This window comes from Pteropus vampyrus, unplaced genomic scaffold (genome assembly GCF_000151845.1).
Source record: "Pteropus vampyrus isolate Shadow unplaced genomic scaffold, Pvam_2.0 Scaffold10, whole genome shotgun sequence".
Taxonomy (NCBI): Eukaryota; Metazoa; Chordata; class Mammalia; order Chiroptera; family Pteropodidae; genus Pteropus; species Pteropus vampyrus.
The window spans coordinates 771,717-792,286 of NW_011888791.1; the positions used below are offsets into that span (position 1 = coordinate 771,717).

The 20,570-nt window shown below is 34.7% G+C and overlaps 1 protein-coding gene across 1 annotated transcript in view; it reads right to left on the minus strand.

The window, feature by feature from the left end:
- NEO1 (neogenin 1) overlaps positions 1-18,412 on the minus strand; it is a 160,938-nt gene extending 142,526 nt beyond the window's left edge. Inside the window, exons 1-4 of the mRNA XM_011376899.2 lie at positions 18,376-18,412; positions 17,189-17,506; positions 11,502-11,777; positions 8,464-8,617 (exon numbers count right to left, since the gene is read on the minus strand). Of these exons, the coding sequence (XP_011375201.1) occupies positions 8,464-8,617; positions 11,502-11,777; positions 17,189-17,506; positions 18,376-18,412 (785 nt within the window). The remainder of the gene's footprint in view (positions 1-8,463; positions 8,618-11,501; positions 11,778-17,188; positions 17,507-18,375) is intronic.
- Positions 18,413-20,570: the final 2,158 nt, after the last annotated feature.

The following is a 20,570-nucleotide window of genomic DNA, read 5'->3' on the forward strand; positions in this document are numbered from 1 at the left end:
CTTATATTTGCCATAACTGAATGCCAGTACAGAAGTAATCTTTCTTAATAGAGTTGGTTTTACTCCTCTTAAAAGAAACCTGGGAGGAAGAATGTTCACTAGCTTGGCAGAATTAACTTAACTTGTTTACAAAACTATATGATGGCTTATAGTAACATGGCAAGCAAGTCTTTAGAACTTCAAATTTCAAATATGCAGGCAAAGGAAATAATGTGTGAAAAAGTAGGCATAGTCAATGGACCCAAGTTGGTTGAGTATGGCTGAGTGAGTGAGTGAGTGAGTGAGTGTATGTGTGTGTGTGTGTGTCTGTGTCTCTCTGTCTCTCTTCTCAGTCTCTCTCTCTCTCCTTCTCTCTCTCAGTAACTGGAGTCAGTCTAGGAGAGCCTGGTTTGCTAAGGAGACCTATTTTTTTGGCCAAAAGGGAAGACTTTAAGCAGATGAATAACATGATCAGATTTATTGAAGAAACAAGAGGAGTGGGGAAAAGACTAGAAACGGGATGTTTGGTTGTAAAGTTACTGTAATGATGCAGAATTAAAGAGAAAGAGATGAACTATAGCAGCAATGATGGGGTAAAGAGAAGGCAAAAAGTATTGACCACTCTTATAAAAAAAGTTGGATGATGAAGATAAGGGGAGGGATTTATTCATTTGGTTAACAAATATCTATTGGTGTGCCTTTATGTGTCAGGTAGTAGCTGGGGATGCAGCGGTGAGCAAAAACACAATTAGTGCTGTCCTGCAACTCAGTGGGAAAGAGACATAAATGACAATCCTACAAAGCAGTATATAAAAAGAACCTGCCAGGGTATTAGAGAGAGATTTTCCTGACTGAAATATCCCGTAAATTGAAATGTGAAGAATGAATAGGAGTTAATGACGAGGAGAAAAAGATTTCAGAAAGAAAGACCAGCCTACGACAAGAAACTGTGGCAGAAAGGATCACATTGTATTTGGGGATCTGAAAATAACCAGTGTGACAGGTGTAAGAGAGAGAAAAAGAAAAAGATGAGGATGGAGCCAGACTACAGAAGGCTTTGAAAGCCATTTTAAGAATTTGAATCTTTAACCTAAAAACACTGGAAATCCATTAAATATTTTTAAAAGTGGGTAGGAGCCTGACAGAGATGTGATGATATCTGAAAAGAATGGTTTGGCAAGAGTATGAAGATGCATTTGGAATGAGACCAGAGTACATGTGGGAAGAATAATTAGGAGGCTATTGCAATAATTGAGGGAACAGCTGACGGTGGTAGCAACATAGATGAATTTCAGAGATATTCAGGAGGTAAAATAATATCTTGTAGATAGATGAACTGGATAGAGAAGCTGAGGAAGAAACATATCAAAGAAGACTCTTCAGGTAGGGCAGTATGTGTGAAGGAGAAAGCAAAAGGAAAACTGCTTGTCTAACAGGTTTTCTGTGTGTTGTTATTTGAGTGGGAGAGAGGTAAGTCTTTTTAGAGGCAAAAGAGAAGGAGCCAATGGAGAGAGAAAAATTTAAAAAGAAGATTCATAAAAATGCTGGAGAAGATGAACACAAATAAGATATAGAGCACAAAAGGACTTCTCAGACACAACAGCAGGACAGGAAGGGGCGGTGAAAGTTACATCTTACATATGCTCTGGCACAAAATTTATTCTCTCATTTTTTTTCTTTAAACTTTTCATTTTGAAGTAAGTGCAGATTCACATGAAGTTCTAAGAAATAATACAGAGACATCCCATGTGCCCTTTACCCAATTTCCTCCAGTGGTAACATGCTGTAAAACCGCAGTACAATATCATAACCAGGATACTGACATTTCCATCACTACTGCCTCACACTGCCCTTTTATAGCCTCACCCACCTCCCTTCCACTCTCACCTCCTCATCACCCTCTGGCAAGCACTAATCTGTTCTTCATTTCAGTAATTTTGTCATTTCAAGAAGAATGTTATGTAAACAGAATCACAGTATGGATATACTATAGTTTAACCATTCACTCAGTGAAGGTCATCTGGGTTGTTTCTAGTTTGGTACTATTATGAATAAAGTTACCATAATGGCACATGGACAGGTTTTTGTGTGAACATAAGTTCATTTCTGTGGGATAAATAAATGCCCAAGAGTATAAATGTTAGGTTATATGGCAGTTGCACATGTTAAGTGTTTTAAGAAACTGCCAGTTTTTCAGAGTGGCTGTATCATTTCACACCAGTGATTCTGTTTCTCCAGAGCCTTGACAGCATTTGGTGTTACCGCCCTTTTAAAAATTTTAGCTATTCAACAGGTATGTAGTGATATCACATTGCAGTTTTAGTCTGCATTTCTCTAATGGCTAATGATATTAAACAACTTTTCTTGTGCTTATCTGCCATCTGTATATCTTTTTCAGTGAAACATCTACTCATGCTTTTTGCCCATGGTCCAATTTGGTTATATGCTTTTTTTACTGTTGAGTTTTGAGAGATCTTTACACATTTTAGATACTAGTCCTTTGTTATAGACAGGTTTGCAAATATTTTCTCTCACAATGTATTTACCTTTTATCCTCTTAACAGGGTCTTCCATAGAGCAAGTTATTTTAATTTTGATAAAATTCAATTTTCAATTTTTCCTTTTATGGATTGTGCCTTTAGTGTCAAATCTAGGAACTCTTTGCCTAGACCTAGATCCTGATTTTCTATATTTTTCTAAAATTCCATTTTGCATTTTACATTCAGGTCCATGTTCCATTCTGAGTTAATTTTTTATATGAGATATGAGACTTAGATTGAGGTTTATTTTTTTTTGTCTATGGCTGGGTGTCTAACTGTTCCAGTAGCATTTGTCTAAAAGGTTATCTTTCTTCCACTGAATAGCTTTTGCATCTTTGTCAAAGTTTAGTTGGGCATTTTTGTTTAGGCCTATATCTGGATTCTCTACTCTTCATTACTGTAACTATACAGTTAAGTCTTGAAATCAGGTAAACTGATTCTCCTCACTTAAAAAACTGTTTTAACTATTCTAATTCTTTTACTTTTCCATATAAATTTTAGGATAATCTTGTCTATATGGAAAATCTTGCTGGGATTTTGACAGGAATTGAGTTAATCTGTGTATCAATTTGAAGAGAACTGATATCTTTACAATGTTAAGTTTTCCAATTCATGGACACAGTATGTCTCTCCATTTAGATCTTCTTTGATTTCTTTCATTAGCATTTCACAGTTTTTAACATATAAATCTAACAGGTTTTGTTAGATTTATACCTAAGTATTTCATTTTTGTGTGAGTGAATGTAAATGCTATTGTATTTGTAATTTTAGTGTTCACATGTTCACTGCTAATATACAAAAATACAACTGATATTTGTTTATATTTTATCTTGAAATCTTGCTGAACTCATGTCTTAGTTCTAAGAGCTTTTTGTGGATTCCTTGGGATTTTCTATGTAGACAAACATATCCTCTGCAAATAGGAACTGTTTTACTTCTCCCTTTCTAATCTGTGTGCCTTTTCTTTTTCTTGCCTTATTGAACGAGTTAGAACTTCCAGCACTATGACAGTGAACTTCCTAAACTGGTTCCTGATCTTAAAGGGAAAGTACTGTCTTTTACCATTAGCATAAATTTAGCTGTAGGGTTCTTTTTAGAAAATGTTCTTAATTATTTTTGAGGGCTTTTTAAAAAATAAATGAGCATTAAATTTTGTCAAATGCCTTTTCTCAATTAATTTGATCATGCAGGTTTTTTTCTTTAGTTTGTTAATAGGGTGGATTACATTAATTTTGGAACACTAAGCCAGCCTTGCGATCCTTGGAATAAACCCTACTTGGTCACGGTATACATAACTTTTAATATACTGCTTAATTCTATTTGCTAATATTTTAAGAATTCTGTTTATTGGTTTGGGGATACTAGTCTGTAGTTTTCCGTTTTTTATACTGTCTTTGTCTGTTTTGGTATCAGGGTAATACTAGTTTTAATTCCTTCTATTTTCTAGAGGGACTGCATAGAATTGATGTTAAAACTTCTTTAAACATTGGTAAAATTCTCTAGTGAAACTATGTGGGCCTTAAGACTTCTTTTTGGACAGTTTTAAAATTACAAATTCAATCTTCTTAAAAGTTAGAAGGCAATTCAAATTATTTATTTCATATTGGGTTAGATATGGTAGTTTATATTTTGGAGGCAATGATTTGTTTAAGTTGTCAAATTTCTATGTTTACAGTATTCCCTTATTATCCTTTTGATGTCTGTAGGGTCTGTAGTGGCATCCCTATTTTAGTCATAATATTATCATTTGTGTCTTTTCTTCTGGTTCATTGATTCTTTCCTTTGTCCTACTCAATCTGCTATTAAGCTCATCCACTGAGTTTTTTTATTTTGGTTCCTGTCTAGGTTTGAAAATTTCCATTTTGTTTTTCTTTAAATCTTCTATATGAGACTTTCTATTCTTTGCTGAAATATTCTATTTTTTCATTTACTTCAAGTGCGCTCATAAGTGCTCATTGTAGCATTTTTATGATAATTGCTTTAAAATCATTGTCAAATAATTCTAAAACCTATCATCTCAATGGTGGCATGTACTGGTTGTCTTTTCTCATTTGAGATTTTCCTGGTTCTTAGTATGATAAGTGATTTTCAACTGAAATCTGGATATCTGGGGTATTATGTTGAGACTCTGTATCTCGCTAAGCCTTTTGTTTTAGATGGCTTCTTCTCACACCGCTCTAGAAGAGGAAAGAGGAGGTACCACCTCATCACTGTCAGGTGGAAGTAGAAGTCCAGGTTCCCTACTCCATTAATCCCTAAAGGGGCAGGGTGAGAATTTTCCTCATTACTCCTTAGCAAGGTTGGGAGTTCTGGCTCTGTACTGGGCCTCCAATTATACTGCCCCCTGGGTGCAGCAAAAGTGCCTCATTACTGTTCCCCACATGACATCCACTGATGCTGAGGTAGGGGTGAGGCGCTCAATACTACAGAGTGGTGAAAGTTCTGACTCTCCACTAGGCCTCCTTTGATACCACCCCAGTAGGGAAGGGAAGAAGTGCCTCTTACTGTGGGGTGGGATAAAAGTCTAGGCTTCCCCACGTGGTCTCCACCGATAATGCCTGGTTGGGATGAAAATCTTGACTCCCTCCTTAGCACCATACAGCAAGGAGGGTGAAGTATCTCATTACAACAAAGTGAGGGCGGAAGTCTAGGCTTCCCACTTGGTCTCTGCTGGCATAGGGAGGGTGGGGCCAGTTTCTTCTGTGGTGTTTGGCTGGAATAAGAGTGATTATAGTCTAACAGTTTTTGTCTTGCTAGGCTGTCCCTTTCCCAGTCCTGTGGCTGGAAAGAACACACTTTTGTTAGAGCTTTTTTGTATGTGTCTGTTGGTGTTTCCAAGAGGCAAAGAGAAAGCTCAGGGAACTCATCATCATGTTTTCTCTTGGGTGCCAAGGTCCCTAGCCAGTCAATCTTTCTCTGTCTTTCAGAGTCTTTTTATGTTTGTTGTATATATAATTTCCATGGTTTCTAGTTGTATTTATCAGGAAGAACAGAGAAAAATACATCTACTCCATTTCCCTAGAAAGGAAGTCCTCCACTTGTTTTTTAAATCTAATCTTTCTACTATTATAATAACATTAAGCATTTTTATAACAATAACCTGTTCCTTTGTGGCTTGATTCTGATCTATCATTCCACTAAAACATAACATTATTTGATTACTAAATCACATTTTGCTGTCAATCACCTTGCACTTCAGCATTTGTATTTTCTGGATTCTCTCCTTTTAAAATAAAACTACTCAATGAATGGGATACATTTCCACCACCACTACCCCTTCAGCTATGTTTGGTATGAATCTGAACAAATTTGATCCAAAGATTAAGTAACTATATTAATTCTTAAGACATTTATAAAAGCTATGGTAATGTTTTACAATATTCATTTGTAAAGATGTCTTAAAATTAGTAACAAAAAAAGATGTCTAATAATTTAAGATTTTCTACTAGAGCCAGCCCAGTATTATCTGGATCTCTAGCTACTTTTTTCTTTCAATTTCTAAATTTCTTTCTAATTTAAAGTCTAAACAATTAACTAAGGTCCATGTACATAGCTCATGAGGCTCTGGCTGATATTTTGATTAACTACTTATATCTAACCAGAAGCACTTTTGTGTCCCACTTATATTTTCCTATACTAAATTCAGGCATTCAACCAAAATACATTGGTCACCACTCTTCCTACCCCACTGCATGCAAGCACTGTGCTAGGGTCTGGAAATACCAATGCGAACAACGCCAACACTGTCCTACTCTTATATTCCTCTGACTCTTCCTGTGACAGTGCTATATCAAGCAATGCTTCTCAGACTTCTCGACCACATAACCTGAGTATGAAGAAACTTAGAGAAATCGAGGTAGAAAACAGTCTACTCAATCTTAAAAGTCCCTCGATTTATCCTTAAAATTCAGAGGAATATTACAAACCATGATATATATCCACATTTGATTTAATTAAAAAACATTTCCCCTCAGAAATATCTTTGAATAAAATCAAACATAACAATTTGATGTAACATAAAAGGAAGATATATAATATTCTTACCATAATTTCTATACCCCTGACCCAACTAGACACCTGGCTGAGAATCAGTCTACTAAGAGAACAACGCTCTAACACACTGCATAAAATAGCAATCCCACCTGTACCTCTCCTGACACCCATGACATACTTTGCTTAATTTTCTTCATAGCACTTAATGTAAACTGACATTTTTTATGTGTATATGATGACTATCTGACTCTTCCGCACTAGAATATGAGGTCCTTTAAGAGTAAAAACTCTATTTGGTTCACTTCTCTATTCCCAGTACCTAGCACAATACCTAACATAATCTGAATTCAATAAATATTTGTTGAATAATTATTAAATAAACAAATGAGAATCACAGAAATCCTCACTTTTATTTCTTATATAAGAAAGCAAACTTCTGTATTTTATACATCTTCAAAATGTCCTTTTATGATAAAATATTAAAGGTTTTGAAGTAATTTATTTCAGCTTTCCTATTCCTGATATTTTGTTCTAACATGTAACCCATAAAAATTTCTTCTCTAAGAGCTTGAAATTTTTATCTCCCATTTTAATGTTCCTTGTGTTTGTTAGCATGTTAAAAAAGTTCCCTGGTCTTATAAATTCTTTGCATATTTAGCTGGGAAGGAGTGGGAAGAAAGAAAGTAAAATAAGGGTAAAAGAAGTAACTGGATGGGTGTTGAGAAAGAAATCAGGTAATATTGGAAATGATATCATCAGTTTTGCTAATGGAACATGTGAGAAACAATCTGCTTGTATTCTATTATCCCCACTGATCACTGAAGGTTGATCATCAGGCTAACTAGATATTCCTTTCCATGTTTTGGTTACTAAACAAATTTAGATTGTTTGCTTACTTTGGAAAATTCAATTGAGAAACTCTAGACATGCTCTGTCCTAATGGACAGCCACTAGCCACATGTGGCTACTGACATTTGAAATGTGGCAGAATGATTGAGGAACTGAATTTTTAATTTAATTTTTATTTAAATGTAAAAGCTGAAGTTGCGCTAAACACAAACTTTATTATTTTGGAAGCACTACTTTCACTTTAACTGGTACATTGCATAAATTATTATTGTATTTAGTATTGCACATGTACTTCTTTTTACTCTTCTTATGCACCTACGGAAAATTTTAAATTATATATATGGCTTGCATCATATCTTTATTGGACAGCACTGCTTTAGAATAGTGGTTCTCAACTGGGGATGATTTTTCCCCCAAGGGGCATCTGGCAATTTCTAGAAACATTTTTGGTTGTCACAACTTGGGAGTGCTATTGGCATCGAGTGGGTAGAGGTCAGGGATATACTTAACACCTTACAAGGCACAAGATAACCTGTTTTGGAAACACAGTATATCTAACCTCCATCACCACCACCTCAGTTCTCTTGTCAGAATACAACTGAGAAAAGTATCCAGACCATAAAGAAGTAATGAGGGAGATGGGATAGATAACAGAAAAGGCTGTTGTGGAAGATGAAGAATTTGTGATCATAGAAGAAGGCTGGTATTATTTTTAAAAGGCAAAAACGAAAGGATGAGAAATACATCTTCTTTTAGTGTTTGAGTAAAGAAAAAACTACTATCAACAAAACGCATATGAGAGAGTAAGGAGTCTCAGGCTACCCAGGACCAGAAACCCTTGCAATAAAGTAGAGAAGTCCCAAGCCCTTAAGCTAAGTATAGTGCAGCTCAGAAAGAACAAATGGAATTCCTCCATATTTTGAGAGCATTCTTTCTTTAAATATCCTAATCATATATAACATATAAACATTTTAAGGATGATAAATGATGTTTTAAAAATAAAGTAAATAATCAATTTTTTTAAATTAATCAATAGTCCCAAATAAGATTAGACCAAGTCTCAAGCTAAGGCTGAAAAAGGCTTTTGGACAGACAACATTACCTTTCTGTGTCAAGTGCCTCCTCATTTTTCATCCATCTAATGGTTGGAATAGGAAGTCCCGAAGCAACACACGGCAATACTGCACTCTGACCAATGACTCTGACTAAGGAAGAAGGTTGCTTCAAAAATACCAAGTTTGATGTGATCTCAGGATCTAAAAAGAAAAAAAATATTTTAAATAAAAGAATAACTAAGAAAGCACTTTACCACTTTAATGATGAAGAATGGCAAACTCCTACTTGGTCTGTGTGGCTTTATATAATAAATATTTTAAGGAAAAATGACACAAGAAAATTCCATTTAAATTGGCAAACATTTCCTAAATAACATCTATGTGCAAAGCATTGTGCTAGGCTCTCTGGGGCCTTAAAGATAGTTAAGTTATAGCTCCTGTCTTCAATGTGCTTACTAGTTAACTAAGGGAGATTTGACATGAATTGCCTTCACTTTAAAAGACAGGAAAAAGTGGTAAAAGTAGAGAAAAGACTGAGCAAGCTCAAGACTCTTAGCAGCATCCTCCCCACTCACAGGGGTATCATAAGAGGTTTTCTTTCCTTCCCTATATCTGTGTGTTACTTCTGAAAATCTTTCTGAGTTTCATCTCTTTAATCTGTTCACTTAGTCTGTCAATCCTTTGATTTTATAATGGTGCAACTATCAGGCTACCACTATATGCGTGTTCACTTTATATAGTTACCTTTTATGGCCACATGAAAAAGCCACACCCTTATGGGCAAAAGATAGAGTTCTCTTATGTATTGAGGGTGATATTTCTGGTGTTAGGTTCTGGAGTAAAAAGATGGTTCTCATGTAAAGAGATGTGACTCCAGTCCCCATACTCCTAGGAAAAGAAAGATGTCCTATAGCCATAGTAACCACCACCATAGCTGGCTTTAAACTTGTGTAACCAAATAGTGACAGTTCTGTAACCATGGTAACAAGTAACCGGTAAGAGATCAGTGAGGACAACTCTCTTCAGTGAACATGCTTTGAAAGCCAATTAATCAGTGACAGCCTCAGGCTTTAAAAGTCAGCCATTCAGCAATAGAATCACTTGCTTCTAAGGCTAACATGAACCTGTTCTTCCCTCTGTAACCAACCATAAAACATACTTCTATGTATGTGATCAACACACCTGTGCCTTGTAACCAACACACCAAAAACAATGTCTTCCCCAAAATTCCATACATCAGCAGTTTGTATTATTCAAGAAGATTATACTTCGTAAGCATAGCTCTCCTTCACTAAGCAAACAAGATATTCAGTACTTTATTTTTGTTGCAGATACTGAGTGATAGCTTACTCTTTGACACTGAGAAGCTTGTTTCCCTGGATCTGATTTAGAAGATTTGCTCGAATGCTACCTGGGTATAGAGAAGAAATATGACCTCTGTCATGGTGAAGCAAGTCAAGAAGTAGGCTGGAAGACACTGCTATATGGCAATAGTTCTCTCTCTCTTTTGTTTTACCTTGAATTATTTACCTAGATTTAATTGAATTTTGTTAGAAACAAATCTGAACAAATATTTATTGGCCTCTAAATGCCAGTTACCATTCTGGCATCAGACAAAAGCCCTTGTTGAGCTTACATACTAACAGGGGGAGAAACGACAAATAAAAGATATAATGTCAGATGGTGCTATGTTCTAAAGTAAAATGAAGGGGGAAAGAAAAAGCACCAGGGAGCGAGGGGAATGGGAAATTGTTGTTTTAAACAGTGGTCAAGGAAGACTTCACTGATAGTCATATTCAAGCGAAAGACAGTGAGTCAGGCAGATATATGAAGAGGAGGATTCCAGGCAGAAAAATCGGCAAGTAGAAAGGCCCTAAAGCAAGAGCATGTTTGGAGTGTTCTAGAAATGTAAGGGGGCCACAATCACAGAGGAAAAGAAAAGTATGAGATGGAAGACAGATGGGGGAGGGAGGTGGAATTAAGATTATATAAAGCCTAACAAGCCAAAGATCTTAACATTTACTTTGAGATGGGAAATCATTAGGATGTTCTGAGCAAATATATGGCACAATCTGATATACATTTAAAAGATAACTGTGGCTGCTGAGCTGAGAATACATTGGGATAGGAATGACAATGGCAAAGATGATGATGACAAAACTATCTAAAAAAATGATGACAAAACTATTTAAAAAAATCAGTTCAAGGCTCATCAGAAACACTCTCAAGAATCACTGCTCATCATATTGGTCTCACTTTGCCAGCCAATCCATGGGGTAAAAATGGACCTATGTAGTTATCATATAGAAAAACTCTGCCCACACAACGTGGGGGTGGTCAAATTATAGTCATAAACTCACATTTAAAATAAGAAATGTGGAATCAGGCACCTAGTAGTGGGAACAGAAGCTGAAAGGTCATGAAATATCAAATATGAAGAGCTGCAAGTGAGAGGAAGTTATGAGTAAGAAGTTACACATTTAAGAAAAGATACACATAACACATTATGAGGAAAGCCAGTCGGAGCAGAAAGAGTGAGAACCCAGAAAAAGAAGGAAAGACAGAAAGAAGAGGTGAGTTTACATTAAAAGTGGGGGCAGGGGGAGTATTATAAAGATCCAACAATGCTTGCTTACCAGTGTCTCGAGAGCTGCTGTATTGACAGTTACCAGTCCGCCTGTCCCTTATATGAACTAGCCTGAGTGAATCTCCGATTTTTACAAGTAAAAAGACCTACCATAAAAACTATCCTATTACAGGGAAGTAAAAGAACTATAATAATTATCCTATTGTGGGGAGGCTTGATAAAAGACACAGAGCTAATGTTTATTTGGTCAAGAAGAATGCTATACATACTGAATATATTTAAGAGCTTGATAAATTTTTACTGATAAATTCATTCACTAAAGAGTGGATCTTTTTGGTATGTTTTCTTCTTTTTCCTTTTTGTAAGAAACAGACTCCTTATGCTGACATTAATATACCACGCCACACTATTTAATAGTATTTATTTTAAAAACTCTAACAGAATAATTTTTACCCATCAATAAACATAAAACCATCAGTTCTGATAATAAATTAATACCTGAAAGAACTTTTAATTCAGCTTCATCACTGTATTTTGGTGGCCCACCACTTTCAACTATGCAGCGATAAAGTCCCCCATCTCCTTCAGTTGTGTTGCTGATAACCAGTGTTCCACTTGGAAGTTTGATAACTCTATCATCCAGAAGAAGAGGCTGCCTGTTGTGTTCCCATCTCACGAATAGGGCCAAATCTGCATTAACCTCACAATTCAGAATTGCACTGTTTCCAGCATAAACTGAAGAAGGTTCTGGTTGGCTGGCAAATCTTGGAAGACCTGGACAATAAAGGAAAAGCAGAAATATATAATTAAATATTACTTTAAAATGTAGTCATGGGAACCAGAAGCAAGTCGGCCCATGTGGCCACATGTATGGTGGAACCAGGGTCAAGAAAAAGGTCTATGAGTTGGAAAATTGACTACATAGAGGATTACAGATCAAACAAGTAAATGTATTAGGGACAGTTGGGAGTCAGACTCCTCATAGAGAAGAAAGGTACATATATGAAATAGCAGAAACATAGAGTAAATCCCATGGTATTGAACTAGAATAGAGGTATCAGTATAAACTTATAGCTTTATATAATTACATAATTATAGATATATAGAGATATAAATGTATGTGTGAAATATATATACATTTCATACACAGTCATTACACATATACATATCCTAGTTCTGTTCAGAGAGAGTCCAGAATCAATGTCACTCCAGTGGCAATGAGTACATATGATGACCCAATCTTGATTTCTAATTACCATTCTCTACTGCAAGGCATCAATGCTCCTTGCAGAAATGGCTGACTCTAGGAATGGAATAGGGAAAGTACAAGATGAGCCTGGAATGTCTTGTGACAGGAAGTAAGGAAGTACCCAAAGAACAATATAGATGTATCAAAAGGACACAGAAGTCAAACTGAGTTTCCTCTGGCTAAATCTGAGATAATGATAATTAATGCAGGAAAGAATCATGAATAAATGCTAAAACTAATAGGTGAAAGTTGAATGAGGAATAGGATATTTACAGATTATTAAATTATCTCTTACCAAAATTAATAAAAGTACAAAATACTTATTAACTTCAGTGCAGAAACACAGCATAAACTATCTTAACTAAGTAATGAAAGTTAACATCACCAGTAATAACAAAACATCACATGCTTTCTCTTATGATGCATTAACAACACAACATCACTTCTGTGATATTCCTCCCCAAAATGTAAAACCTGAATCTATTCTTAGGGGAGAATCAGAAAACCCAAAATGAGATAAAGAAAAGGAAGAACGGTTTGAGATTGAAAGAATCTAAAGAGATACAACTACTAAGTAAAACGTGTACTCCTGGACCAGAAAGAAAAGGGGGTAAGTTTCTGACTTTGTTCTTTTGCTATTAAGAACACTGATATAACCAGTGAAATATGAATGGTATCTATGGATTAAATGGTCGTATTGTATTATGGTTACTTTCCTAAAATTGAAGGATGGTTATTTAGGAGAATGTCTGCGCTTTTAGAAAACATACATGGAAGTATTTAGGTAGGGGTAATGTCTACAAATTAATCTTAATGGTTCAGGATACCATTCAGAAAAAACTTATTTGGGTATGTGAATATTGGGGGGCGGTGTGTGTGATAAGGCAGATTAGGTAATCTGAGTGAAGACTATAATGAGATTCTTAATTCTTGCAATGATTCCATAAGTTTGAAATTATTTCAAAATAAAATATTAACCAAAAAATGCAGTCATAGATTATAGATGCCACAAAATACAGTGGTTGAGAGCATGAGTTCTGGAGTCATATAATCTGAATCCGAATCCCAGCTCCACAACTTCATGACTGTGACACTGGCAAGTTGCTTAACCTCTAAGCCTTAGTTTCTCCATCAGTAAAATGATAACAGTAACAGGCCTCATGGGGTTGTTAAAAAGGTTAAACACTTAACAAATAATTCAAATATAGCATTTTGCCTGGCACATAAATACTCAACAAACATAGCTACTATTATTACTAATAATATCTAAAAGTGACTGACATGCTCAGAATACAATAAAATGTTTCTTTAAAGACTAACAAAGGGAGAAAAGGGTGAAGGGTTAAAGAAGTACAAATTAGTAGTTGAGACAGTATTGGGGATGGAGAGCATGGCATAGGGAATGCAGTCAGCAATAATGTAATGGCTAGGTGTAGAGCCAGATGGGTGATAGAGTAATCGGGAGGATCATTTCATAAACTATATAAACGTCTAACCAATGTATTGTATACTTGAAACTAATAATAAAATAAAATAAAATGAAAAACAAAGAAGTAAAAAAACAATAAAGACTAACATATTAAATTATTAGAAACAATCCGGGTCTTCTGTTTTTAATGGTTAATTAGTCTATATGTAAATGATATACATTTACAGTTCATCTAGCTGTGCTACAAATTTTTTATTTCTTGTTTCAAAGGGATTTTTGGAGAAAAGAAATAAAAATAAATTAACCAAATATCTACTTCTCAGAAACCAAGAAATTAGAAGAAAGGAAATAAAGATAAGCACAGAAACTAACAAAAGGGAAAAAAGGAATCCGATATAAAACCAAGAGCTAGTTCTATTTTTTAAAAGTCAAAATATTCTCCCTCCTTAGGTCTTATGAAAATGAGTAATTTAAAAAAAAACATAAATCCACAACAACATACGGGGAACTGGCAGACAAGAAATTTCAAAGAGTTTATGAACAGAGAAAGCAGATGGAGGAACCAGTAAATGACAGTAACGCAGAAGATGCTGCAGCGTCCTGTGCTCAACAAGCAGGAGGCCAGTTTGTCCTGCTGCCTCTGGAGAACTGCAGGAAAAAAGAGAGTGGGAATGGGGCTGCCAAGAAGGAATTGATAATGTCTGTAGTTAGACCACCCGGTTCCCCACCACTGAGCACAAAACACCTATAGCCGAGGCAGTAAAACAATTTTATGCTGTGGAGAAATGAGATCCACAGAAAAAGACCTCTCATATTTAATTCTATGAACTATCTACTTAGTGTTCTTTCAAAAATTCCCCTTCTTGCTTGACTGACCAGAATCAGTTTCTACTGCTTGCAATCAAAGAACTCCAACCAATAGTCTTTTAGAATGGAAATTTGGCAGTATCTTTTTTAAAAAAAAAAAGTTTTATTGACATACCATATATATACTGTAAAGTTTACCATTTAAAGTACACAATTCAATGGTCTTATTACATGTAGAGTTGTGCGATCATCACTATAATCCAATTTTAGAACATCTTCATCATCCCCCCCAAAAAACCCTGTAGTCACTTGTAGCCATTCCCCATACCTTCCCTCTTCCCACCCCATCCCCCATGCTTTTAATCCCCTCGTCCTCAGAAAATCACCAATCTACTTTTTGGTTCTATATATTTGCCTATTCTGGACATTTCATATATATGAAGCTATATGACATATGATCTTTTGTGACTGGCTTCTTTCACTTAACATAATGCTTTTAAGGCTTATCCACGCTGCAGTACATATCAGAACTTTATTTCTCTTTATTGCCAAATAATATTCTATGCATGAATGTATCACATTTTGGTTATCTGTTCTTCACTTAATAGACATGTATGTTGTTTCCACTTTCTGGCTATTATGAACAATGCTACTATAAACATTCATGTACATATTGTTCTGTGAACATATCTTTTCATTTCTCTTGAGTATCAGATACCCAAGAATGGAATTGCTCAATCATGTGGTAACTATATGGTTGATTAAGATTTTGAGGAACTGCCAGTCCAGCGCTATCTTTTTAAATTATACAAACACGTACAAAGTATACCCTATGGTCCAGCAATTAGTAGAATTGCTAAGTCTAGTGATCTATTCTATAGAAATAAAGATTTGCAAAAGGTTGTTCACAATAATATTGCCTATAACAGCAAACAATTTTTTATCCATTAACTGTTCATCAAAAAGAGAATCTTTCTATGTGATAAATACCATGTAACTATTAAGAATAACTTCTATTCGTCTCTTAGCTTGGACATTATTTCTTCCTGATACCTAGGCCAAGAGCAGGTTAAACAGCTTTCCTATAGAATCTTGTCTGCAGCCAAAGAATTTATCATCTTGTATTAAAACTGCCTGTTTAATTAAATATTAGGTCAAAAAACAATTCCTAAAAAATATGAAAGCTAAGAGGAAGAATGGACACACCTAGCAGAGGAGAAGAAAGAAGGGAAAGGTGGAGGACAGAATTAACAGGCAGTGGGGAAGCCATGAGCAAAAGCCAGAGGCAGAGAATGAAAGTAGTGATAGAGGCAAGGGCAGGGTGCAGTGATAAGAAATGAAGCTAGAGAAGTGGAAGCCAGCTCATGAAAGGACTCAAGAGGCCTGTTAAAGAGTTTAGACATTAACCTGATGTCGTTACTGGAGAGCCACTTAAGGAAGAGAAAGAGAACAGATTGGAGGAGGAAAACAATGAGGCAGCAGTTACAAAGCTATGGTAAGAGATGACAAAGAGTAGACTCAGGAAAGAGAATATGGATCAAGTACAGAGAAATTAGGAAGCAAGAATTCACTGGATTTGGTGATTGGATGTGGGGACAGCTGAGAGCAAGTAGTCAAAATTAAAGCCCAGTTTAAGAACATAAATGATACACAGAAGCTGACCTAAGTGACATTATAGGGGAAGTCATAATGCTAACTTGTATGTTGTAGAAAGCCTGCCAAATACATTTTTAAAAGGAGAAAAAAGAGAAAAGGCAAATTGTCAAAAAGACTGATTTATTTCTTCTTTCACTTTCCCAACCTCAGTCTGTGATTATGGAATAACTACAGTGGCTTTACATCACACACTAATTCAACGTTGAGCATTTGGCTCCAAAGAGAAAAAGAGCCATCATATTCTGAATGAATGAGCAAATACATCCTGGAGTGAGCACGAGATGGGGAGCATGAACCAGGAGTGGAAATGAAATGAGAAGCTAGTTATACTTGTTTTTTCACATGTTAACATTTCACAAAGGTGAGTATAAAATATAAGACTTAAAGATAATACCATTTTGTACAAAGTGAACCTTAACAAAATTTAACTACTTAATCTGGTATTCAAATGAAGAAATACTGAGGAACACCAGTGTCTACTACAAAACAAGTATGACTCACTTAGGAACCAGATCTTACTTCGAGAGCCTTAATTTTTCCTACACTTTCCATCATTCTTCAAATAAGTATGCTCTAAAAGGAAATGAATGTTTCTCTCTTTAAAACTTTCTATCCTTCACCTTTATATATCCTACAGATTTTTAAATAATTTATCCAATTAACTGTCATTTCCTTGGTTAAGATATAAAGGAACCAAGATTCTGGCTATGCTACAAGTTTTACAAACCCATACTAAATGGTTACACTGGATAAGATAAAAGTTAGCAATCAAAGTGACTCAATTTTCCTACACAACGTCCTCTGTCATTTCCAAGTTCAGTACTTCTGATAGCATCCTTAAGCTATCTAAATCATCAGAAAGTGGGAAAATGCTTATTCCCTACAACACCGAGCAAGCCCTACATAATACATGCTCAACTGATACTTGTTAAGTGGGCACATCTGTTACCAGTTAAATGAAAATTCTAGGATAATGCTGCTTTTATCAAGATTTACCCTTTATAAAACATTGAAAATATAAATAAATAACTTTAAAAAACTTACCTGCTATTGTAAGCTTGGCTGTTCTGCTGACAATAGTTCCAAGACTCTCGATAGTGGCCACACACTGGTAATAACCTTCATCAGGTTTATTGTGTTTGGAATGCACCACATTGCTGATAAATAAAGATCCATCGGGGAGAAGCTGGCGACGATCATCTGATACTAAGTTTAAAAAAGTTCCATCTTTTTTCCATTCAATTTTTGGGGAAGGCTCAGAATATGCTGAACAATTTAATATAACAGAAGAGCCTCTAACTGAGAGTGTATCCACTGGTTCCACCAGGAAATAAAATGGAGTGAATGTTCGAATGCTGGATCCTACAAAAATAATAAAGAAATAGAACAAAGTTAAGCAAAATTTTCTTCTACTATTTCTTTAAGAAAACATAGTATGTCCAAAAATTATTCATAAATGATTATGCTCTTTGGGTATGATACATAAATACAGTCATTTCACTATGATATCTAATAAATAAAAGTTATTTTTACTAGGAAATCAAAATTTGACTGATTTAGAAGAACATTAGGAAAAAAGACCGTGCTAGCTGAGAAAATCAACTCTTGTAAGATGGTAGGAATATCTAATAAAAGCTTTATTTCAAACCATACAATGGGATTTATAAATATTTAAAATTACTGTATTTAAAGCAAAATGTTCTATGAAACATAATGGAGGTAGAAAATTGAAATGATTCTTTGTTAATAAGGCATCTTTTCTATGTTTACGGGCTATATTTCATAAACTCACTATACATACAATTTGTCCATTTTTCTAGTGGTATATTCATCCTATTGACTTAAAAGCAAACTCCGGTATAGTTATCATGTTTTACAAATATTCTTTTTTACATTTTGACTATGATTTTTGTCATAAGAAAATAAATTTTAACTCCATAAAATTAAATCTGTTATACATTAAAAAGTCTTATCATAAGATTATTTAAAAATTCAGCTTTGTTTTATGCTAGTGCTTTTGTGGTTTCCATTCAGTCTTCTAGAATTCATTCTAGTGTAAAGAGCACAAGAGGTATCAGTTCAATTTTTCTAAGTACTTGGCTAGTTCTTTGAGCATGGAAAGAACATAATTTAAAGAAAATATTTGATATAAACCTTATATTCTAAGCCAGAGTGAGCTTTCCATTTTAAAGCTTTATCTCTTTTCTTCAAGAAAACTACTGACCAATTACCTTGAGAACAACTCAAGTTATAACTGGATTTCTTCATGTGAACAATCAGTGAGGCTTAGGCAAATAAATGAAATAAAGATTGTTTTTCAAATATATCTACACTCTCCTATCTTTGTAACTTATTTACATTATCAATTAAGGGATGACACTAATTCTTAATGAACAGTAAAGAATGGTTCTAAATAAATACAAAACACACTGGCAGAGGGAAGAAAATAATATTCACTTGTTTTAACATTTTCAACACTTAAAATGATAAGTAAATTACAAACAGACCAAACATGCTTTCCCAAACACCACAAGGGGGATTTCCATCCCCATTTGATGAATATGAAATTAATTCTTCCAGTTTTAAAACTCTTGAAAATGAGCTTAGAAATTTTTCTGAAGTAACCTGCAGTAATGTGCTTATTATAAAATATTGCATTAATTTACTGGCACTATAGTAAAATAAATCAAAATATAAACCACAGCAGAACAAAATGATAGCTAAAATAAGAGAAATCACTTTTCTATCTTTCCTGTAGAAGTATTAAATCTTTTTTACACCGCCCAGATTTAAATAACTCATAAACTTAAAAGAGATAAATGTATTGGGTTGGCAATAAAATATCTGAATTAACAACTTAAAATATTTTATTAAATATATTAATAAAACATGTAATTTTAAAATTCAGAAAATTGTTTTTGCCATTTGAAAAAAATTATACCAATGTAAATGTTTTACAGTTTAACATTCTATTCTGCTTGAGTTAATTTCATTTTAAAAGTCCATATCAATATCAACCAAGTTGAACAAGAGTACATGTGTTCAAAAAAATTAAGAAAAAAAATCACTCAGGCAAATTTACAAATGCCTTTGAAAATCAAGGCATTTCAAAATTTTACAGAAAATATCCACTCAATATTACTTTGAATACAGTGCTACTTAAATATTTATGTATAGTACCTTTGTATTTTATTCTCTCACAGTAAGCAGGCAGTACAGTAAGATATTCTCTCTTCACTTAAAATCCCTCAAAGGCTTGACATTGCCTTTTACAAAACAATCTAAAAGAACTCCTTAACTGAACTTGCAGTCACTGTGACCTGGCCTCTGCCTGCTTTCCAGCTCCACCCTGACATTGTATCACCCTCACCCTCTAAGGCCTGCTGCCCTCCAAGGTCAGTCCCCCAGAGCTCCTGACCTCCTCTCACGAGCTATTCCCACCACCTCTCTTCTCCAAGTTAACTCTTCATCTTCAACCTGAAGCTCAGCTTAAACATCATTTTCTCAAAAATGCTGTTTGCCCTGTTATAAGCAGGCATGGCATACAATACATAAGTAGCATTTCAAATGTTCTTAATCTTTAAATATTTGTAATACTTTGTTAAGGGAGAGAGGTTCCTCGACTTTCTCAGCTCTTAGTGCCCTTATTTTCTTAGTAATTTTTTTTTCACAAATTCCCTATGCTAAAATGAATACATAACAGTTCTATTTAATAGGTTCAAACAAATGATAAATATTTCGCATTAACAAGTTAGTACCCTTTTGAAATAATACACATAGATTGAGAAATATTTTAATTTCATTTTTAAATAACAAGTAAATTATTATGGTATGTGTGAACCTACTGGGCATTGCACAACTTCTCAAACCTTGAAATCACATTGGACACTACCATTCTCACTTCCTGTTCCACAATGATTTTGCATGGTACTTGCTTTTCATCACAGCAACCACCAAAAACCCAATTTCACAAAGATATCACAGCATCAAAATGAAGGAAGCACAGTCCATTGTTAAAACTGTGAACTACCCTGGCCTAGAAGTTTGCATGGTGTCCAACAGATGTTGGTATGTTTCCCTAGAAAATTTGAAATATGCCTGGGGAGTTCTCTGAGGTATTTCAGGGTACAGTATGGAAACTACAGGCTTACAATCTATCTTTCTACAGTGTTTTTATTCACTATATTCCCAATGCCCACCTAGCACAGTGGATGGTAGTAATCTTTAAATTATATAACCAGACAACTTCTAAAAACTTCCAGTGCTTAAAATATTAATGAGACCACAGGTTCCATTCCAAAACCACCCAATTAATATCACTCTCTTCCATGATGAAGTTTATTAACGAACAGTATTTTGTAAATTTTGATGTTTTTTAAAAACTATATAGAAGAGCAAAGAAAGCCAAAAGAGCCACAATAATTTA